At 39.4% G+C, this 21,035-nt stretch overlaps 2 protein-coding genes across 2 annotated transcripts; both read left to right on the forward strand.

Annotated features, from left to right (window-relative positions):
* The first annotated feature begins 7,963 nt into the window (after positions 1 to 7,963).
* LOC139180719 (putative olfactory receptor 10D4) lies at positions 7,964 to 8,887 on the forward strand. The gene has a single exon (XM_070783048.1). The coding sequence runs from the start codon at positions 7,964 to 7,966 to the stop codon at positions 8,885 to 8,887; it is 924 nt and encodes a 307-aa protein (XP_070639149.1).
* Positions 8,888 to 17,754: 8,867 nt separating this feature from the next.
* LOC139180577 (putative olfactory receptor 10D4) lies at positions 17,755 to 18,687 on the forward strand. Its single transcript, XM_070782439.1, has one exon. It carries the CDS (start codon positions 17,755 to 17,757, stop codon positions 18,685 to 18,687), a length of 933 nt encoding a protein of 310 aa, XP_070638540.1.
* Positions 18,688 to 21,035: the final 2,348 nt, after the last annotated feature.

The raw sequence follows: 21,035 nt of genomic DNA on the forward strand, positions 1-21,035 counted from the left end.
TCCTCTATTTCTTTGCATTGATCGCTGAAGAAGGCTTTCTTATCTCTTCTTGCTATTCTTTGGAACTCTGCATTCAGATGCTTATATCTTTCCTTTTCGCTTCTCTTCTTTTCACAGCTATTTGTAAGGCCTCCCCAGACAGCCATTTTGCTTTTTTGCATTTCTTTTCAATGGGAATGGTCTTGATCCCTGTCTCTTGCACAATGTCATGAACCTCATTCCATAGTTCATCAGGCACTCTATCTATCAGATCTAGGCCCTTAAATCTATTTCTCCTTTCCACTGTATAATCATAAGGGATTTGATTTAGGTCATACCTGAATGGTCTAGTGGTTTTCCCTACTTTCTTCAATTTAAGTCTGAATTTGGCAATAAGGAGTTCATGATCTGAGCTACAGTCAGCTCCTGGTCTTGTTTTTGTTGACTGTATAGAGCTTCTCCATCTTTGGCTGCAAAGAATATAATCAACCTGATTTTGGTGTTGACCATCTGGTGATGTCCATGTATAGAGTCTTCTCTTGTGTTGTTGGAAGAGGGTGTTTTTTATGACCAGTGCATTTTCTTGGCAAAACTCTGTTAGTCTTTGCTCTGCTTCATTCTGTATTCCAAGGCCAAATTTACCTGTTACTCCAGGTGTTTCTTAACTTCCTACTTTTGCATTCCAGTCCCCTATAATGAAAAGGACATCTTTTTTGGGTGTTAGTTCTAAAAGGTCTTGTAGGTCTTCATAGAACCGTTCAACTTCAGCTTCTTCAGCGTTTCTCCTGTAATTGAGATCTAATCTTACTGCATTGTGGTCAGAAAAGATGCTTGGAATGATTTCAATTGTTTTGAATTTACCAAGGATAGATTTATGGCCCAGGATGTGATCTATCCTGGAGAAGGTTCCATGTGCGCTTGAGAAAAAGGTGAAATTCATTGTTTTGGGATGAAATGTCCTATAGATATCAATTAGGTCTAACTGGTCTATTGTTTCATTTAAAGTTTGTGTTTCCTTGTTAATTTTCTGTTTAGTTGATCTATCCATAGGTGTGAGTGGGGTATTAAAGTCTCCCACTATTATTGTGTTATTGTTGATTTCTCCTTTCATACTTGTTAGCATTTGTCTTACATATTGCAGTGCTCCCGTGTTGGGTGTATATATATTTATAATTGTTATATCTTCTTCTTGGATTGATCCTTTGATCATTATGTAGTGACTTTCTTTGTCTCTTTTCACAGCCTTTGTTTTAAAGTCTATTTTATCTAATATGAGTATTGCTACTCCTGCTTTCTTTTGGTCCCTATTTGCATGGAAAATCTTTTTCCAGCCCTTCACTTTCAGTCCGTATGTGTCCCCTGTTTTGAGGTGGGTCTCTTGTAGACAGCATATATAGGGGTCTTGTTTTTGTATCCATTCAGCCAGTCTTTGTCTTTTGGTTGGGGCATTCAACCCATTTACATTTAAGGTAATTATTGATAAGTATGATCCTGTTGCCGTTTACTTTATTGTTTTGGGTTTAAATTTATACACCCTTTTTGTGTTTCCTGTCTAGAGAATATCCTTTAGTATTTGTTGGAGAGCTGGTTTGGTGGTGCTGAATTCTCTCAGCTTTTGCTTGTCTGTAAAGCTTTTGATTTGGGCTGTAGGTTATTTTCTTTCATCACTTTAAGTATGTCTTGCCATTCCCTCCTGGCTTGAAGAGTTTCTATTGAAAGATCAGCTGTTATCCTTATGGGAATCCCCTTGTGTGTTATTTGTTGGTTTTCCCTTGCTGCTTTTAATATTTGTTCTTTGTGTTTGATCTTTGTTAATTTGATTAATATGTGTCTTGGGGTGTTTCTCCTTGGGTTTATCCTGTTTGGGACTCTCTGGGTTTCTTGGACTTGGGTGATTATTTCCTTTCCCATTTTAGGGAAGTTTTCAACTATTATCTCCTCAAGTATTTTCTCATGGTCTTTCTTTTTGTCGTCTTCTTCTGGGACCCCTATGTTTCAAATGTTGTAGCGTTTAATATTGTCCTGGAGGTCTCTGAGATTGTCCTTATTTCTTTTAATTCGTTTTTCTTTTATCCTCTCTGATTCATTTATTTCTACCATTCTATCTTCTAATTCACTAATCCTATCTTCTGCCTCTGTTATTCTGCTATTTGTTGCCTCAAGAATGTTTTTTATTTCATTTATTGCATTATTCATTATATATTGACTCTCTTTTATTTCTTCTAGGTCCTTGTTAAACTTTTCTTGCAACTTCTCAATCCTTGTCTCCAGGCTATTTATCTGTGATTCCATTTTGATTTCAAGATTTTGGATCAATTTCACTATCATTATTTGAAAGTATTTATCAGGTAGATTCCCTATCTCTTCCTCTTTTGTTCGGTTTGGTAGGCATTTATCCTGTTCCTTTACCTGCTGGGTATTCCTCTGTCTCTTCATCTTGTTTAAATTGCTGAGTTTGGGGTGTCCTTTCTGTATTCTGGCAGTTGGTGGAGTTCTCTTTATTGTGGCATTTCCTCGCTGTGTGTGGGTTTGTACAGGTGTCTTGCCAAGGTTTCTTGGTTAGGGAAGCTTGTGTCGGTGTTCTTGTGGGTGGAGCTGGATTTCTTTTCTCTGGAGTGTAATAAAGTGTCCAGTAATGAGTTATGAGATGTCTATGGTTTTGGAGTGACTTTGGGCAGCCTGTATCTTGGAGCTCAGGACTGTGTTCCTGTGTTGCTGGAGAATTTGCTTGGTATGTCTTGCCCTGGAACTTGTTGCCCCTTGTGTGGTGCTTGGTTTCAGTGTAGGTATGGAGGCATTTGATGAGCTCCTGTAAATTACTGTTCCCTGGAGTCAGGAGTTCCCTGGAGTCAGGGTTTGGACTTAAGCCTCCTGCTTCCAGTTATCGGTCTTATTTTTACAGTAGTTTCAAAACTTCTCCTTCTATACAGCACCATTGATAAAACATCTACGTTAAACATGAAAAGTTTCTCCACCGTGAGGGTCACCCAGAGAGGTTCACAGCATTACATGGAGAAGAGAAGAGGGAGGAGGGAGTTAGAGATGACCCGAATGAGATGAGGTGGAATCAATAGAGGAGAGAGTGGACTATTCAGTAATCACTTCCTTATGTGCACTCCACAACTGGACTGCTCAGAGATGTTCATGGAGTTATACAGAGAAGAGAAGAAGGAGGAAGGATACAGAGGTGGCCAGGAGCATAAAAGAGGGGAATGAAAAGGAGGGAGACAGATCCAGCCAGTAATCAGTTCCCTAAGTGTTCTCCACCATCTGGAACACACAGAAATTCACAGAGTTGGGTAGAGTAGAGAGGGGTTAGGGAGGAGACACAGGTGACCTGGTGGAGAAAAAGGAGAGTCCAAAGGGAGAGAGAGCAGTCAAGCCAGTAATCTCGCTCCCTAGTGAAAAATGGGTACTGAAGATTGGGTTCTTAAAGGTACAAAATTGGTAACAAATACATAAAAGCAAAAATTAAAAATCTAGAGTAGAGTTTGGAACTTCAAAAATACAATGTTAAAGAAAAGAAGAAGGAAAAGAAAGAGAGAAAACAAACAAACAAAAACAAACAAAGTCGCAAAAATTATAAAGAAAATATAGGTACAAAGTTGATAACAAATACCAAAAAGCAAAAGTTAAAAATCTAGAATAGAGTTTTGAATTTCAAAAATACAATGTTAAAAAAAAAGAAGAAGAAAAAGAAAGACAGAAAACAAACAAACAAAAACAAACAAAGTCGCAAAAATTATAAAGAAAATATAGGTACAAAATTGATAAAAAAAAATACCAAAAAGCATAAATTAAAAATCTAGAGTAGAGTTTGGAATTTCAGATATACAATGTTATATAAAAGAAGACGAGAAAGAAAGAGAGAGAGAGAAAAAAAGTCACAAAAATTATAAAAAAAAAATATAAGTACAAAATTGATAACAAATACCAAAAAGCTAAAATTAAAAATCTAGAGTAGAGATTGGAATTTCAGAAATACAATGTTAAAGAAAAGAAGAAAAGAAAAAAAAACATGGTCACAAAAATTATAAAATATATATATGAAATTTGCTTTAAAAAATAGGGTCTTCTTTTGGCAAAGTAATAGTAGGTTATAAAAGTGAAAATTAAAGGAATAATAGAGGACTTAAACATTTTTAAAAAATTAAAAAGAAAGAAAGAAAGAATGGTCGTAAAAATATATCTAGGACTTTCTCTTGTTTTGTTGTGGGTATTGTGGGGTCAGTTCATTTTCGGCTAGTTCCTTGGTCCGACTTATATTTCTCAAGATCTTTAGGCCCCTTCCTATGTAGTCGGTACTAACCACAGGGTTTTAATCTCTTGTCTGTAGCTTCCACGGCGGTTCCCTCTGTTATAGCTTCTTCTGTTTGCTGGTCTCTTCAGTGTCTGGTTTCCACCCTGACACAAAGGGGACGGTGGTGGACACTTTTTTTTTTTTTTTAGGCTCACTTGTTCAGTCGCACTGTGGGGAGGGAGGGACGCTGCAAACAAATAACACTGGCGTGTGCTTGCAGTGCCTCAGCCACACTGGATCTGCCCCCGCTCACGGCACGTGTAGCCTCCCTGCTCACACTGCTCAGGCTCTAGGTTGCTCTGCCGGGAACCTTTCTGTGTCCGGCCCTGGGCTGCTTGCACCTCCCAGGTCCAAGCCACTCAGGTTCAGGCACTCGGGTAGTCCTCAGAGGCACAGACTTGGTTGAGCCTGCGTTTTGTGCCCTTCCCACATCCGAGCAGCTCAGGTGATGAGGTGTTTGGCGAGCGCGATCGCTGCGACTTTTGGCTAGTTCCTTGGTCCGACTTATATTTCTCAAGATCTATAGGCCCCTTCCTATGTAGTCGGTACTAACCACAGGGTTTTAATCTCTTGCCTGTAGCTTCCACGGCGGTTCCCTCTGTTATAACTTCTTCTGTTTGCTGGTCTCTTCAGGGTCTGGTTTCCACCCTGACACAAAGGGGACGGTGGAGGACACTTTTTTTTTTTTTAGGTTCACTTGTTCAGTCGCTCTGTGGGGAGGGAGGGAGGGATGCTGCAAACAAATAACACTGGCGTGCACTCACAGTCCCTCAGCCACACTGGGTCTGCCCCCGCTCACGGCGCGTGTAGCCTCTCTGCTCACACTGCTCGGGCTCTAGGTTGTTCCGCTGGGAACAATCCGAGGCCGGCCCTGGGCTGCATGTACCTCCCAGGTCCAAGCCGCTCAGATTCAGGCACTCGGGTAGTCCTCAGAGGTGCAGACTCAGTTGGGCCTGCATTTTGTACCCTTCCCAGGTCTGAGCAGCTCAGGTGATGAGGTGTTAGGCGAGCACCAATGCTGCGACTTATCGCCTCCCTGCCACTCGGTTATCTGGGTGTAAAACTGGCGCACCTTCTCAGGCAGATGTTGACCGTCCAGACCCCCAAGAAGTTTTAGTTAGCAAAGAAGCCTGCTTACAGTTTTATAGACAATGTCTCTCTGGGGCTGCGATTGCCCCCTTCCGGCTCTGGCTGCCTGTCACCGGAGGGGGAAGGTCTGCAGCTGGCTATCTCTGTTCAGTCCTTTGTTCCGTGCACGGGCCTGGCGGTGTCTTAGGTTAGGGCTGGATTTTCGCGTGGTAGATATCCCACAGTCTGGTTTGCTAGCCCAAATTATTTCACTCAGATAGCGCTCAGGGTATTCAGGCCAGATTCTTACTCTCAGCGATGCAGCCCGTGCCGCGCCTCCCTGCCCAGCCCCCACTTGCTAGTGGTGTGTGCAGGTGTCTGCACTGCTTTTCCTCTGGGGGATTTACCGTAGGGCTTGCAATCTGTGAGTTTTAATTATTTATTTTTCCTCCCTGTTATGTTGCCCTCTGTGCTTCTAAGGCTTGGCACAGATTCGGCAGTGAGAAGGTTTCCTGGTGTTTGGAAACTTCTCTCTTTTTAAGACTCCCTTCCCGGGACGGAACTCCGTCCCTCCCTCTTTTGTCTCTTTTTTTGTCTTTTATATTTTTTCCTACCTCCTTTTGAAGAGTTGTGTTGCTTTTCTGGGTGCTGATGTCCTCTGCCAGCATTCAGAAGTTGTTTTGTGGAATTTACTCGGCGTTTAAATGTTCTTTTGATAAATTTGTGGGGGAGAAAGTGTTCTCCCCGTCTTACTCCTCCACCATCTTAGCTCCTCCTCCCAGCAGTTTTCTTAATAACAAATGGAATGCTCATTTCTGCAAGTGGTTACTTAGCTAATCCTAGCTGTTTCTTTAAACCCAGTTCTTCCAAGCACAGAATCACTGGGCAATTTAAAATATCTAACTTAAAGGATGGCTCCCCACTACAGGAAAAATATGCCCAAGAGTTACTGTTTTTTTTTTTTTTTTGGCTATGCAGTGTGTGGGATCCTGGTTCCTGACCAGGGATCAAGCTCATGCTTCCTACTTTGGAAACTCAGAGTGTTTTTTTTTTTTTTAATTTATTTTTGATTGCACTGGGTCTTTGTTGCTGTACATAGGCTTTCTCTAGTTGTAGAGAGTAGGGGCTACTCTGTTGTTTCTCTTGTGGAGCACAGGCTCTAGGTGCATGGGCTTCAGTAGTAGTGACTTGAGGGCTCCAGAGTGCTGGCTTTAGTTGCCCTGTGGCATGTGGGAACTTCCCAGACCAGGAATCGAACCAGTGTCTACTGCATTGACAGGCAGATTCTTATCCACTGTACCATCAGGAAAGTCCAAGAGTTATTGTTAATCAAAAGGATTTGAAAAATGAAAATAAGTTTTTTGCATAGTACATTTTTTTTTGTTTTAAAATTAATAAGGTGGAGACACTGGGGAGAAAGAATGAAGGAGGGGAAAGTCTGATTAATTGCTCTCTGTTGTACAGCTGTCCCACATGGGGAGAGAGTGGGTCCCAAAGGAACACCCCAAACATCTCTCCTCAGGGAAATGATCCTTCTTTTCTCAGGGACCACAGGCACTGTTGCTCTAGATTTTCAGTTCTGACTGGCCTTCTGTTTCACAACATCTAAGGAAAGAAAGCAGGAGGGTGGATGTGGAGCCTGGATTCTAGCCAAGTCGATTCTTTCCCTTCCATCTGTAGGTTCCTTCTTTCGAGAATGCTCTCTTCTCATCTAATGGGTTAAACACACCATGGGCAGGTGAGAGAAGATGGGAATTGGCTCTACTGGAGTTAGGGCTAAAACTGACTTAGTTGTCTCCATGGATTGATTGTCTTAAGATATTCCCTAGTTAATGACGCTGGGTTTTAAAAACCTTCATTGGGATGGCATATATTGTCATATTGCAGACATAATTCCTACTGAGATTAAATGTTACATTGAAGTAAGATAGCTATTTTTATTATTGCTAAGTGCCTGTTGCTTTTTCTTGTATTAAATATTATCATTTCCATCCTGTTTCACTCTATTTCCACTAGATTGTTCTTAGTTGTCCGTTGTTCTAGCTGATGATGGAGAAAGCATTTTTGTGAATCGTTTTAATCAATAGGTGATTCCAAAGTGCTGTAGGCACAGGTCAGCTAAAGCCAAGTGCTATGTGGAGTAAAGGAGAATTGAAACCAGAATATTAGTAGTACCTTAAGTGAATTTTCTAATGAGGGTGGGTAGCTGCAGTCATTATATTGGGGGTTTTATATACATTAAAGCATTATTCCTCATAAGAATCATATTATTCAACTATTAACCAGATAGCAAGGAGATTTGGAGACTTTTTCAAAATTGTCTAAAATCACTGAGTGTGCATTTAAACTCAGATAAATCCAAGGGTACGATTTATCTTCTGCCCTCTGCTCTATTCTGCCTCTTGTGTTATCTATTATCCTTCAGAGGACACAGATGAAAAGTGACATTGCACATTAATTAGTGAAAACTGGACTGACTCCTATCTAGAGGTTTTTAATGTACAATATATAGATATTATCCCTTTTCCATGGATCCTGTGCAGGTATTAGTGTTTTGGTGAAAACTCATCTCAGTGAGACCGCTGTCTGACCTTCCAGGTGTGACTAGATGTAAAGATGAGGAATCACACTCCAGTGACCGAGTTCCTCCTCACGGGAATCCCTCACACACAGGGGCTGGAACACATGCTCTTTGTCTTCTTCCTCACCTTCTACCTGCTCACTCTTGTGGGGAACCTGCTCATTCTCCTGGCCATCCTCACTTCCTCCAACCTCCACACCCCCATGTATTTCTTCCTGGGCAACCTGTCAGTGTTTGACATCTTTTTCCCTTCTGTGAGTTCCCCCAAAATGATGCTCTACCTACTGGGGCGAAGCCGGACCATCTCTTACCAGGGCTGCGCCTGCCAGCTCTTCTTTTATCACTTCCTGGGCTGCACGGAGTGTTTCCTGTACACCGTGATGGCCTATGACCGCTTTGCCGCCATCTGTCACCCCTTGCGGTACACGGCCATCATGAACCCCAGGGTATGCGCCATCTTGACTCTGAGCACCTGGATAGGGAGCAGTGTGCATGCGTCTGTCCTCACATTTCTTGTGTTTAAGTTACCCTACTGTGGCCCCAAGGAGGTGGGCAATTTCTTCTGTGACATCTCGGTGGTGCTGCCCCTGGCCTGTGCAGACACCTCTCTAGCTCAGACAGTGAGTTTCACCAACGTAGGTGTTGTGGCACTCCTGTGTTTCCTTCTTGTCCTCACTTCTTATACTCGCATCGTTATCTCTGTATTGAGAATCAGCTCCTCAGAAGGCAGGCACAGAGCCTTCTCCACCTGCAGTGCCCACCTGACTTCTGTCCTGCTCTTCTATGGACCCGTGGTCCTCGTTTATCTCCAGCCTGCCTCCAGTTCTTGGTTGGAATCTGTGGTTCCGTTGTTCAATAATATTGTTACCCCATCCTTAAATCCTTTGATATACAGCTTGAGAAACAAGGATGTGAAGTTGGCTCTGAGAAAAGCACTAATCCAGGGAGTACATACCTGAGGAGTGTAAGCTTTTCTGTCAGTACCTGTTCTCATAAATTTGCCCTGTATTCATTGGGGGCGACTAGTCTCAGAGTTGGTGTGACTGCTAAGTGCGATTTGGGACAAGTAGGTTGAATGAATTCTTTGTCATTAGCATGTAGTATTTACATAAATTTTTATTCAACAAAATCGTTTATAGGCACTATTTTGTCCACTTTATAAATACTGACAGATGTTATGATAATTATCATATAGAGTAGATATTATTATCCCAATTTGCAGAGGAATATATTAAGGCAGTGGGACATTAAGACACTTCTGCAGTTCACAGAGATAAAAGGTTACTGAGCTAGGATGTTAATGGAAGGGTTTTAACTTTGTGCTATTAATTCTGCCTCTGTGTCATCAGAGATAGCTTAAATGCCTACTTCTTCCAGGAAATTCTTTTCAATTTACAGAGTATTCTCCAATTTTTCAAAAAAATCTAGTTTATTCAATTTGTTACATTTATTTCCATCACTTTTTTCATCTATATTGTGATGAGTGTTGTATACTTGAATGTGAGATTAAGAAATTTGGTTACATTTCAGAAGCCAGGTGATACACACATATCTACTAATAGGTATTTTCAGAGATCCTCTAGTCTTAGGTCAGTGTATCTGTTCTTTATGACCAGATTCTTGAATAATGATTTCAGATTTTCTGTCATTAAATCAAAGACTGAATTTGAATTCCAGATTCCTGGTTCATTAAAATAACTTTTTTCTTCATGTAAATAAATAGGTTTGAAGAAAACAGGAAAAATGTAAAAACTAAAGTGATAGAAATTACAAATTAATCCTACCACCCAAATGATAATCACTATCATCATTCTGTTATTTCTCCACCTTCTCTCTCTTTAGTGACTAAATTGAAACAAAAGTTTCTGACTTCCTGTTTATAATTATTTCAATTGTATCATCCATATACCTATCTACATATGTGTACTTATACAGTTGTAGTCATATTATATATATATTCTTGTTCTAACAGTGTATCAAGCATTTTCAATGGCCACTATTTTTAAACCAGTTTAACCAGAGATACAATTCACATACCAAATAATTCACACATTTAAACTACACAATTAATGTTTTTTTAAGTATATTCTAGAATTTCAACCATCACCGTGGTCTGTTTCAGAACATTTTTTTTATCATCACAAAAAGATACCCTATACCTTTAAGCTATCATTCTGTTATTCTTATCATTTTCCTCTCTAAGCAACTGATAATCTGCTTTCTGTATCAATAAATTTGCTTGTTCTGGCCACTTTATAGAAATAGAACCACATAAAATGTTTATTTTTTTGTGGCTGCTTTCTTTAACTTTGTGTAATGTTTTCAAGATTCATCCATGTTGTAGCAGGTTACTATTTTTTCCCACTTCTTTTCTTATGTGGCCTGAACATCCCTAGTTACTTTGGTTTCTGAGATCACTATATGTTATTAAATCCATATATATTTATAATTGTACTATCCTTATAAAGGACTGACCCTTTTATCATTATAAAATGTCTCTTTTTATCTCTAGTAATACTTTTTTTTTTCAATTTCTTATTTCAGGTGAATTTATTACTTTTTCCAAACCACAGATGAGGATGAATTTTGATAGGGAAAAAGGTGGGGCAGGGAAGACAGGGTCAGAGAATAGAACTAGAATCATCATCTAGAAAGCTATAAAACAATACTGATGTCCAATCTCCACCCTAGACAATTGAATAGTAATAGTTCTAAAAGTTCCCAGAAAATTCCATTATTCAACCAGGGTTGAGAAGCACTAGTTTGCATGCTTCCAGCCAGTTTTGCTTCATTAGTGGTTGGGGAGAGGGAGTGGATCCTGGGATCCTGACAGGGCTGCAAAAGGGGAGATGCCATGAGGGTCTCCTGCAGAGGCATGAGTTGGCAGTGGCTGCCACAGGGATGGGGGAGGTGGCAGCAGCAGTCCCAGGAGTTGCATCTCGGCATAAGTCCTCTTGGAAGTCTCCTAGTAATACTTTAAAAGTCTATTTTGTCTATTAATTTAGCCATTTCAGCTTTCCTGTGGTTGTTGTTTGTATAATATCTCTGGTTTTCTATATTTTTATTTTCCTTCTATTTGTATCTCTCTCTGTGAGGGAGTATCTTGAATCTCTGTGTGTGTGTGTGTCTCCTGTAAGATTCCATAAGTGGCTCAGTGGTAAAGAATCCACCTGCCAATGCAGGATACACGGAATTGATCCCTGATCTGGGATGATCAGACATGTTGCAAAGCCACTGAACCTGTGAGCCACAACTCACATTAAGCCTCTGCTCTAGAGTCTGGGAACTGCAACTACTGAGCCGTCGTGCCTAGAGCCTATCAACAAGCAAAGCATACAGGGTAAAGTAATTAGCCTCCAATTAAAAAAAAAAAAAAAGACTTCTCCAGCACCACACACACACACAGAAAAAACCAAGCAAAGTGACCACAATAGGAAGTGTAGCCCCTGCTCACCTCAAAGAGAGAAAAGCCTGCACAGCAAACAAGACCCGACACAGCCAAAAATAAATAAATAAATAAAAAATAAATAAATAAAGGAATACAGGAAAGATAGTTTAAAAAAATGCAGCTTGACCATCTTGGCCTTTTGATTGAATTGTAATCCATTCATGTTTTAATGTTAATATAGATATAATTGTATTTATATGTGATATTTTACTTTTGGTTTTCTATATGTCTCATTCCACATCTTTTTGTTCCTCTATTTCTCCTTTACTTTTAAAAATTAATTCCTAATGTAGCATTTTTAATTTCTTTAATGAGTTTTACATTATATTCCTTATTACCTTAGTTGTTGCTCTGGGGCTTACTATCTTATATCCTAACTTATCATAATCAGCTTCAGGTGTATGCTAAATGAATTCCAGAGTGATATAGAGATACTACTTCAAGACAGCTCTCTTCCTTCCCCTCTCTTTTTGTGATAAAGTGGTTAAATCTATATTACATCTATGAATGATACAATTCCCAACACACTGTTATAATTATTACTTTGTATAATTATGACTTTTAAAGAAGTATGTAAAGCAATTATGTATTTATAGCTTTTGTTATAATGACCTTCCTACTTATTGTTGGCATTCGCCATTTGTTTCTATGGTTTTGAACTATCATGTCATTTTCTTAGCCCAATACAGATTTGCTCCCATCTACTTCTTTTTTGCTATTATTGGCAAGTGTATTACATTTTTATATATATTGCATGCCCCATAATAGTTTATGTACACATTGTTTTATACATTCGGTTTTAAAATAAGTTCATGGAAATTAGAAAATATGCATTTACAGAATGTTTTAATAACATGTTTACCTTTACCAGTGCTTTTGTTTTTTATTTGGATTTGGATTACCATGAAGTGTTACATGTTTTTAGCCTGAAGAATTTCATTTAGTGTTTCTTATAAGTTGCATCTGCTGTAAACAAATTCTTTCCACTTTAATTTTTCACAGAATATGTTTATTTCATATTCATTTTGATGATATCTTTAATGTAGGTAGTTTAGTGGTTGGCTTTTTTTCCCCTTTGAGTATTTAAATACTTATTCTGATGTCTTCTGATCTCCACTGTTTCACATGTGAAGTCACTCATAGTTCTTACTGAGGTTCCCTTGTAAGGGATGATGAGTTATTTCTCTCTTGATGTTTTCCACATTTTCTCCTTCTGTTTGGGTTTTGGTATTTTTATTATTATGTGTTTGTTTATGCCTATCCTACATGGCCTTTATTGAGTTCTCTTCAGAGCTCATGATACACAGAGATTGTTCAGTAAATAACCAGTAAAATATACACAAACATCGGTCATGTTTATATATTGACTTTCTTATTATCTCTACTAATTCTGTGCCACAACTCATTGTACCCCTCTGTACATGGTGGCACTGAGATATTACAATATATATCTTGCCCTTCATAACACATGTAGTTAAGCTAAATGCAGGTCTAGTACCAAGCCTTCTTAACTCCTACTATCACTGTTTCCTACTGTATCATACTGACAACATCCCAGATTACCCTCTAGAGTGAAAGGGTTGGGAAAGCTATATTGTCCAGTGTTGTTTGAAGAGAAGATGTCCTGATTACTGGGTTCAATTATCACGTGTATCTGGTTTTCCCACCAAGTTACATTTTCCAACTTGGCCTCCCAAAATTCTCAAGTTATTCATCATTTCTCACTTTTCTCCAGAATCCGAAGAGAAAGAAGGAAAGTATTTACAGAAGGCCCCACGGACATACAAGTCCTTATTTTCTATGACATTTTACTGATGTATAGGTTTGTGTTCCATTTTTACTCCCCAAAGTATCCGTATCATTTGAAACCATTAAAACAAAACAAAAAAGTGAAAATCCCAAATAAAATAAATTGCTGCCCTTACAAAAAGCATGAGACAAAAAGGACAAAATGAAGTCCATTTGCACCGCAGACAATGGTTTGATGTGCAATGTGAGGATTCCATGGCCCCTCCTAACATGACAGATAAAATTTAAGATCATACAGAATCCTATTCCTATGCTTTGGTAGTGTGTCCTAGACTATATGCTGGATTCAAACAATTCTAGTATTAGTTTGCCGTTCTATTAATGCTGGATACTAATGGAAGAACACTCATGCTATGATATCTTGTAAAACCTGGCTAATGATTATGACAAATAGTTATCACACTAATACTTAAGCTTGTTCAGTAGATTTCTATTCTATGCAGTGGAAAGTTCCATCATGTTTATCTTATTCACTGTTATATGTATTGGACATGCCCCAGTACCTAGTGAGCACTGTGTGTGTTTATTAAGATAATGAATGGGTAGCACTTATTCTTTTAAATTATCATGTAATAGCATATGTATTTTGGAGAAGACAATGGCAACCCACTCCAGTACTTTTGCCTGGAAAATCCCATGGATGGAGGAGTCTGGTGGGGTCACGAAGAGTTGGGTACGACTGAGTAACTTCACTTTCACTTTTCACTTTCATGCCTTGGAGAAGGAATGGCAATCCACTCCAGTGTTCTTGCTTGGAGAATCCCAAGGATGGGGAAGCCTGGTGGGCTGCCGTCTATGGGGTCGCACAGAGTTGGACACGACTGAACCGACTTAGCAGCAGCAGCACCAGCATATGTATTTAGATGAAACAGAAACATGAGTGAAACATGGGATACAAAACAACAACATACACTAATTTAAATATATATTCTCATTAAAGTTGAAGATATATCAAGCCAAATCTGAATGAACTCCAACCACTTTTTAAAGCTCCTTTTAAATCAGTTTGTAATGACTGGGATTGCAAACAAAAAATTAAGCACTTTAAATCTTTCCTAAATGTAAAACTTTAGTATAGCACAGACACAACATAAAATTTTATTTAAAACACATGCACACAAACACACACACATACACCAGTTTATCAAATTTACTGCGTCAGGAACAGCAAGAACAAAACAAATAATATAATTAAAGGAGGGGTACAGAACTTAAATATATACTCAAAACTATGTTTTTTCCAGTAGCCATGTACAGATGTGAGAATTGGACCATAAAGAAGGCTGAGAGCTGAAGAACTGATGCTTTTGAACTGTGGTGCTAGAGAAGACTCTTGAGAGTCCCTTGGTCTGCAAGGAGATGAAACCAGTTAATCCTAAAGGAAATCAACCCTGAATATTAATTGGAAAGACTGATGCTGAAGCTGAAGCTCCAGTACTTTGGTCACTTGATGTGAAGAGTTGACTCACTGGAAAAGACCCTGATGTTTAGAAAGATTGAAGACAAAAGGAGAAGAGGTGGTAGAGGATGAGTTGGTTAGATAGCATCACCAACTCTTAAGACATGAATTTTAGTAAACTCTGGGAGATAGTAAAGCACAGGGAAGCCTGGCATGCTGCAGTCCATGGGGTCACAAAATGTTGGACATGACTTAACGGCTCAACAACAATAACTGTAACAATGGATTATATCTCTTCCTAATATTTGTGTTTTAATGAATCAGAGGGATAGTAATTATGAGATGCACAAACCCCTTGAAGATTTCTTGGAATTACTTACATACAAAGTAAAATATTAAATTTATAGTAAGGGAAATTGAGAAAGGAAAGATTGGGGCACATTACTAATCATAAATCAGTTCAGTGCTGGCGTGATTTTTACTAATTCAGTAAATGTTTTTCATAGTATAGAAATTTAGATTACAAGCTGAAACAAAATAATTAAAACTATGGATATATATGTGTATGCTGCTGCTGCTGCCAAGTCGCTTCAGTCGTGTCCGACTCTGTGCGACCCCATAGCAGGAAGCCCACCAGGCTCCCCTGTCCCTGGGATTCTCCAGGCAAGAACACTGGAGTGGGTTACCATTTCTTTCTCCAATGCATGAAAGTGAAAAGTGAAAGTGAAGTCGCTCAGTCATGTCCGACTCTTAGCGACCTCATGGACTGGAGCCTACCAGGCTGCTCCGTCCACGGGATTTTCCAGGCAAGAGTACTGGAGTGGGGTGCCATTGCCTTCTCCGATATATATGTATATATGTATATATATTCAGAATTCATACACTCAACTGTTTAACATGTGACACAATCATTGTGTTTTGCACAATCCACAGTTTTGCACGGATAATAATGATGGTGATTTTGAGATATTAAAACATTTTTGAAAGTGTTAGTCGCTCAGTTGTGTCCAGCTCTTTGTGACCCCATGAACCGTAGGGGTCTGTAAATACTAGGATATAGTTAGAATCGTCACCTATGGTTCAGGAAATCAAAATATTCATATGCTACAATATGCTTCATCAATATGTAGGAACAAAATACTGACTGTTGCAAGAGCAGAGATCAGTCTCAAAAATGCTGTGTTCAGTGAAAGAAGCCAGACAAAAAAGGAACATACATTTTGTGACTCCACTAGTAAAAGGGCAAATTCATAGAGATAGAAAGTAAACTGATTGCTTAGTGCTTGAGGTAGGAGTGAAAATGACTGAAAATGTGTGTGTATATATATATATATACACACATACATATATATATAAAATGAGGGAATATATATATTATGTATATTGTATATATACTTATTTACATATACACATATATGCATACATATTATATGCACATATATATATACACATAGTATACACATAGTATATATATTATGGGGGAAATGTTCTAAAATTAGATTGTGGTAATGGTTGTACAATGCCGAAGAACTGATGCTTTTGAACTGTGGTGTTGGAGAAGACTCTTGAGAGTCCCTTGGACTGCAAGGAGATCCAAGCAGTCCATTCTAAAGGAGATCAGCCCTGGGATTTCTTTGGAAGGAATGATGCTGAAGCTGAAACTCCAGTACTTTGGCCACCTCATGCGAAGAGTTGACTCATTGAAAAAGACTCTGATGCTGGGAGGGATTGGGGTCAGGAGGAGAAGGGGACGACAGAGGATGAGATGGCTGGTTGGCATCACCAACTCGATGGACTAGGTGAACTCTGGGAGTTGGTGATGGACAGGGAGGCCTGGTGTGCTGCGATTCATGGGGTTGCAAAGAGTTGGACATGACTGAGTGACTGAACTGAGCTGAACTGAACTGAAGATATTAATTGAGGCAGTTGAGAAGTGATATTGGGAAACCATCCAACTAATTATAGAAAAAGAAATTTTGTCAACACCAGATGGGATTATTGCCTCGTTTCTAAGTGGTTCCTTTCCTAATCTCCAGCTTTTTCTTTAAACTCAGTTCTTTCAACACAGTATCACTGGACAATTTCAAATATTTGAACTTAATGGATGGCTGTCTACTAAAGGAAAAAAATATCCAAGAGTGACTGTTAATCAAAGGGATTTGAAAATAAGCAAATGCTTTTTCATAATTACCTTTAGTCTAAGAATTAATGAGATAGAGTGAAGTAAAGAAGAGGAGGGAAGAAGGAGGAAGGAGGGGAAAGTCTCCAGTCTAATTGCTTCCTCTGTTCTATAGGTATCTTCTTTGGGGAGACGGTCCTGAAGGAATACCCAAAATGCCTATTCACTCTTCAGGGAATGAATGCCACTCCTCTGACAAAGAGGTGTGTTCAGCCCTTCTGGTTTCAGACCCTGGCCCTCCTGTTTCATGACATCTAAAAGGAAAGGAAACCAGGAGGGTGGACATGGAGCCTGGATTCCAGCCCAAGCCCACTCTTTCCTTTCCATCTGTAGGTGCCTTCTTTCTAGAACATTCTCTCCTCATCTGATGGGTTATACATAGTAGAGGCAGGTGAGAGAAGATGGGAATTGGCTCTATTGGAGTCTGGGCTAAAACTGACTTAGCTAACTTCATGGATTTTCTTAAGATATTCCCTAATTAATGATGCTGAGTCTTAAAAACCTTAATTGTATCCATACATATTGTCATATTGCACGTGTAAATTCTATTGAAAGACAGAATTTTATGTTGAAGGAAGATAGTTGTTTTTAATATTGCTAATTGCTTGATGCTTTTGCCTGCATTAAGTACTATCATTTCTATCCTGTTCTCCTGTATTACCACTAGATGGTTTTCAGTTTTCTGCTATTCCAGTTATGACGGTGAGAGCATTTTTGAGAATCATTCACATCAATCAGTTCAGGACAGTTCAGTCATGCAGTCGTGTCCAATGCTTTGAGATCCCATGGACGGCAGCCCACCAGGCTCCTCTGTCCATAGAATTCTCTGGGTAAGAATACTGGAGTGGGTTGTCATTCTCCTCTCCATTTTTATGGATAGTATACAGATGTTATCCCTTTCCCCTGGGTTCTGTGCAGGTTTTAGTGTTTTGGGGAAAGCCCATATCAATGAGACCACTGTCTGATCTTCCAGGTGTGATTAGATGTGAAGATGAGGAATCACACTCCAGTGACCGAGTTCCTCCTCACTGGAATCCCTCACACACAAGGGCTGGAACACGTGCTCTTTGTCTTCTTCCTCGCTTTCTACCTGCTCACTCTTGTGGGGAACCTGCTCATTCTCCTGGCCACCCTCACTTCCTCCAACCTCCACACCCCCATGTTTTTCTTCCTGGGCAACTTGTCAGTGTTTGACATCTTTTTCCCTTCTGTGACTTCCCCCAAAATGATGCTCTACCTACTGGGGCAAAGCCAGACCATCTCTTACCAGGGCTGCACCTGCCAGCTCTTCTTTTATCACTTCCTGGGCTGCACGGAGTGTTTCCTGTACACCGTGATGGCCTATGACCGCTTTGCCGCCATCTGTCACCCCTTGCGGTACATGGCCATCATGAACCCCAGGGTGTGCGCCATCTTGACTCTGAGCACCTGGATGGGGAGCAGTGTGCATGCATCTGTCCTCACATTTCTTGTGTTTAAGTTACCCTACTGTGGCCCCAAGGAGGTGGGCAATTTCTTCTGTGACATCCCGGTGGTGCTGCCCCTGGCCTGTGCAGACACCTCTCTAGCTCACAGGGTGAGTTTTACCAACGTAGGTGTTGTGGCACTCCTGTGTTTCCTTCTTGTCCTCGCTTCTTATACTCGCATCATTATCTCTATATTGAGAATCAGCTCCTCAGAAGGCAGGCACAGAGCCTTCTCCACCTGCAGTGCCCACCTGACTTCTGTCTTGCTCTTCTATGGCCCCGTGGTCCTCATTTATCTGCGGCCTGCCTCCAGTTCTTGGTTGGATTCTATGGTTCAAGTGTTGAATAATATCGTTAACCCTTCCCTGAATCCTTTGATATACAGCTTGAGAAACAAGGATGTGAAGTTGGCTCTGAGAAAAGCACTAATCCAGGGAGTACGCACCTGTGGAGTGTAAGCTTTTCTGTCAGTACCTGTGCTTATAAATTTGCCTTGTATTTATAGGGGATGACTAGTCTCTTAACATTGGTGTGACTGCTAAACAATTTGAATGGATTTTTTTTTGTGATTAGCATGTATATATTTATATAATTTTTATTGAGCAAAATCGTTTACAGCACTTACCATGGGCCAAGCACTATTCTATGCACTTTATAAGTACTGATATAAGTTATTATGATAATTATCATGTGGAGTAGGTATTATTATCCCAATGTACAGAGGAGGATATTAAGGCACCGGAAGGTTAAGAGACTTTTGCAGTGTCACAGAGATAGAAGTTTGCTGAGCTAGGACTGTGACTGCTAGAGTGTTAACTTTGTGCTAATAATGCTTCTTCTGTATTGTCAGAAACGTGTGTGTGGGTTTCCTGTCATGTCTGACTCTTTGCGACCCCATGGACCGTAGGCCGTCAGGCTTTTTTATCCATGGAAGTTTCCAGGAAAGAATACTGGAGTGGGTTGCAATTCCTACTCCAGGGGACCTTCCCGACCCAGGGATTGATCCCGTGTCTGTTGCATCTCTTGCCTTGGCAGGAGGATTCTTTACCACTGTGGCACCTGGAAAGCTTTGTATTGTCAGAAGTATAGCACAAATGCCCACTTTTCCAGGAACTTGTTTTCAACTTACATGGAGTATTCTCCAATTTTCCAAAAAAAAAAAAAAAAAAAAAATCTGTAGTCTATTCAGTTTGTTCCATTCCATTAAATTCCATTACTCTTTTTTCCTATGTTGTGAGGAGTGTTATATAACCTGAGTCTGATATAAAGAATTTTGGTTACATTTCAGAAACCAGATGATATCCACATATCTACTAGTGTGTGTTTCATAGATCCTCTAGTCTTAGGGCAGTATTTGTTCTTAACAACAGTAGTTTTAATTCTGTAACAGTGATTGCAGATTTTCTTCCATTAAATCAAAGACAGAGTTTGAGTTCCAAAATTCCTAGCACTTTAGAAATAATAATCTTCTTTTTCCTCATGTAAATAAATAGGTTTGAAGAAAATAGGAAAACTGTAAAAAAGTAAAGTGACTAGAAATTACAAATTAATCCTACCACACAAATTATAATCACCATTAACGTTCTGACATTTTTCCTCTCTCTCTTATTAATGACTAAATTGAAACTAAAATTTCTGATTTCCTGTTTATAGTTATGTAATCTAAATGTACATCATGAATATACATATCTACCTATGCATATTTATACAGTTGTAGTTATATATATACATATACATATATATATAATATTTTCTTATTTTAATAGTGTATCAAGTAATTTCAATTGTCACAATTTTTAAACTAATTTTACTGATACAATTCATGTCCCAAATAGTTCACCCATTTAAAGTGTACAAGTCAAATTTTTTTTTTTTTATTATATTCACAGATCTGTGCAACCATCACTATGGCCAATTTTAGAACATTTTTATCATCAGAAAAAGATATCCTATACTTTGTAGCTATCATCTTCTTATTACCCCTCTTACCTTTGGCTGTAAGCAACTTAATCTACTTTCTGTATCTACAGATATGCTTGTTTTTGAGATTTTATATAAACAGAATCATATAATGCTTATTTTTTTGTGACTGTCTTTTCTTTTTTTGAGATATGTTTTTTTAAATTTATTTATTTTAATTAGAGGCTAATTACTTTACAATATTGTATTGGTTTTGCCATACATCAACATGACTATCTTCTTAACTTAGCATAATGTTTACAAGATTCAAACATATAGTAGTAGGTTCTGTTTTTTTTTTTTTTTCCACTTCTTATCTTTGTTGTTGTTTAGTTACTAAGTCGTGTTCGACTCTTTTGCGACCCCGTGAAACTGTAGCCTGCCAGGCTCCTCTGTCCATGGGATTTCCTGGGCAAGAATATGGGATTGGGTTGCCATTTCCTCTTCCAGGCCATCTTCCAAACCCAGGGATAGATCCCATGTCTCCTGCATTGGCAGATGGAGTCTTTTTCACTGAACCACGAACTTCTTATGTAGCCTGAATTTCCCTAGGTACTTTGGTTTTCTAAGGTCACTGCTGCTGCTGCTGCTAAGTCACTTCAGTCGTGTCCGACTCTGTGCGACCCCAGAGACGGCAGCTCACCAGGCTCCCCCATCCCTGGGATTCTCCAGGCAAGAACACTGGAGTGGGTTGCCATTTCCTTCTCCAGTGCGTGAAAGTGAAAAGTGAAAGTAAAGTTGCTCAGTCGTGTCTGACTCTTAGCGACCTCATGGACTGCAGCCCACCAGGCTTCTCCATCCATGGGATTTTCCAGGCAAGAGTACTGGAGTGGGGTGCCATTGCCTT

This window comes from Bos indicus, chromosome 29 (assembly GCF_029378745.1).
Source record: "Bos indicus isolate NIAB-ARS_2022 breed Sahiwal x Tharparkar chromosome 29, NIAB-ARS_B.indTharparkar_mat_pri_1.0, whole genome shotgun sequence".
Lineage (NCBI taxonomy): Eukaryota > Metazoa > Chordata > Mammalia > Artiodactyla > Bovidae > Bos > Bos indicus.

What these genes read in the sequence shown, in the direction of transcription:
- LOC139180719 (XM_070783048.1), top strand. Translation starts at nt 7,964, where the DNA reads ATGAGGAATCACACTCCAGTGACCGAGTTCCTCCTCACGGGAATCCCT.
- LOC139180577 (XM_070782439.1), top strand. Translation starts at nt 17,755, where the DNA reads ATGAGGAATCACACTCCAGTGACCGAGTTCCTCCTCACTGGAATCCCT.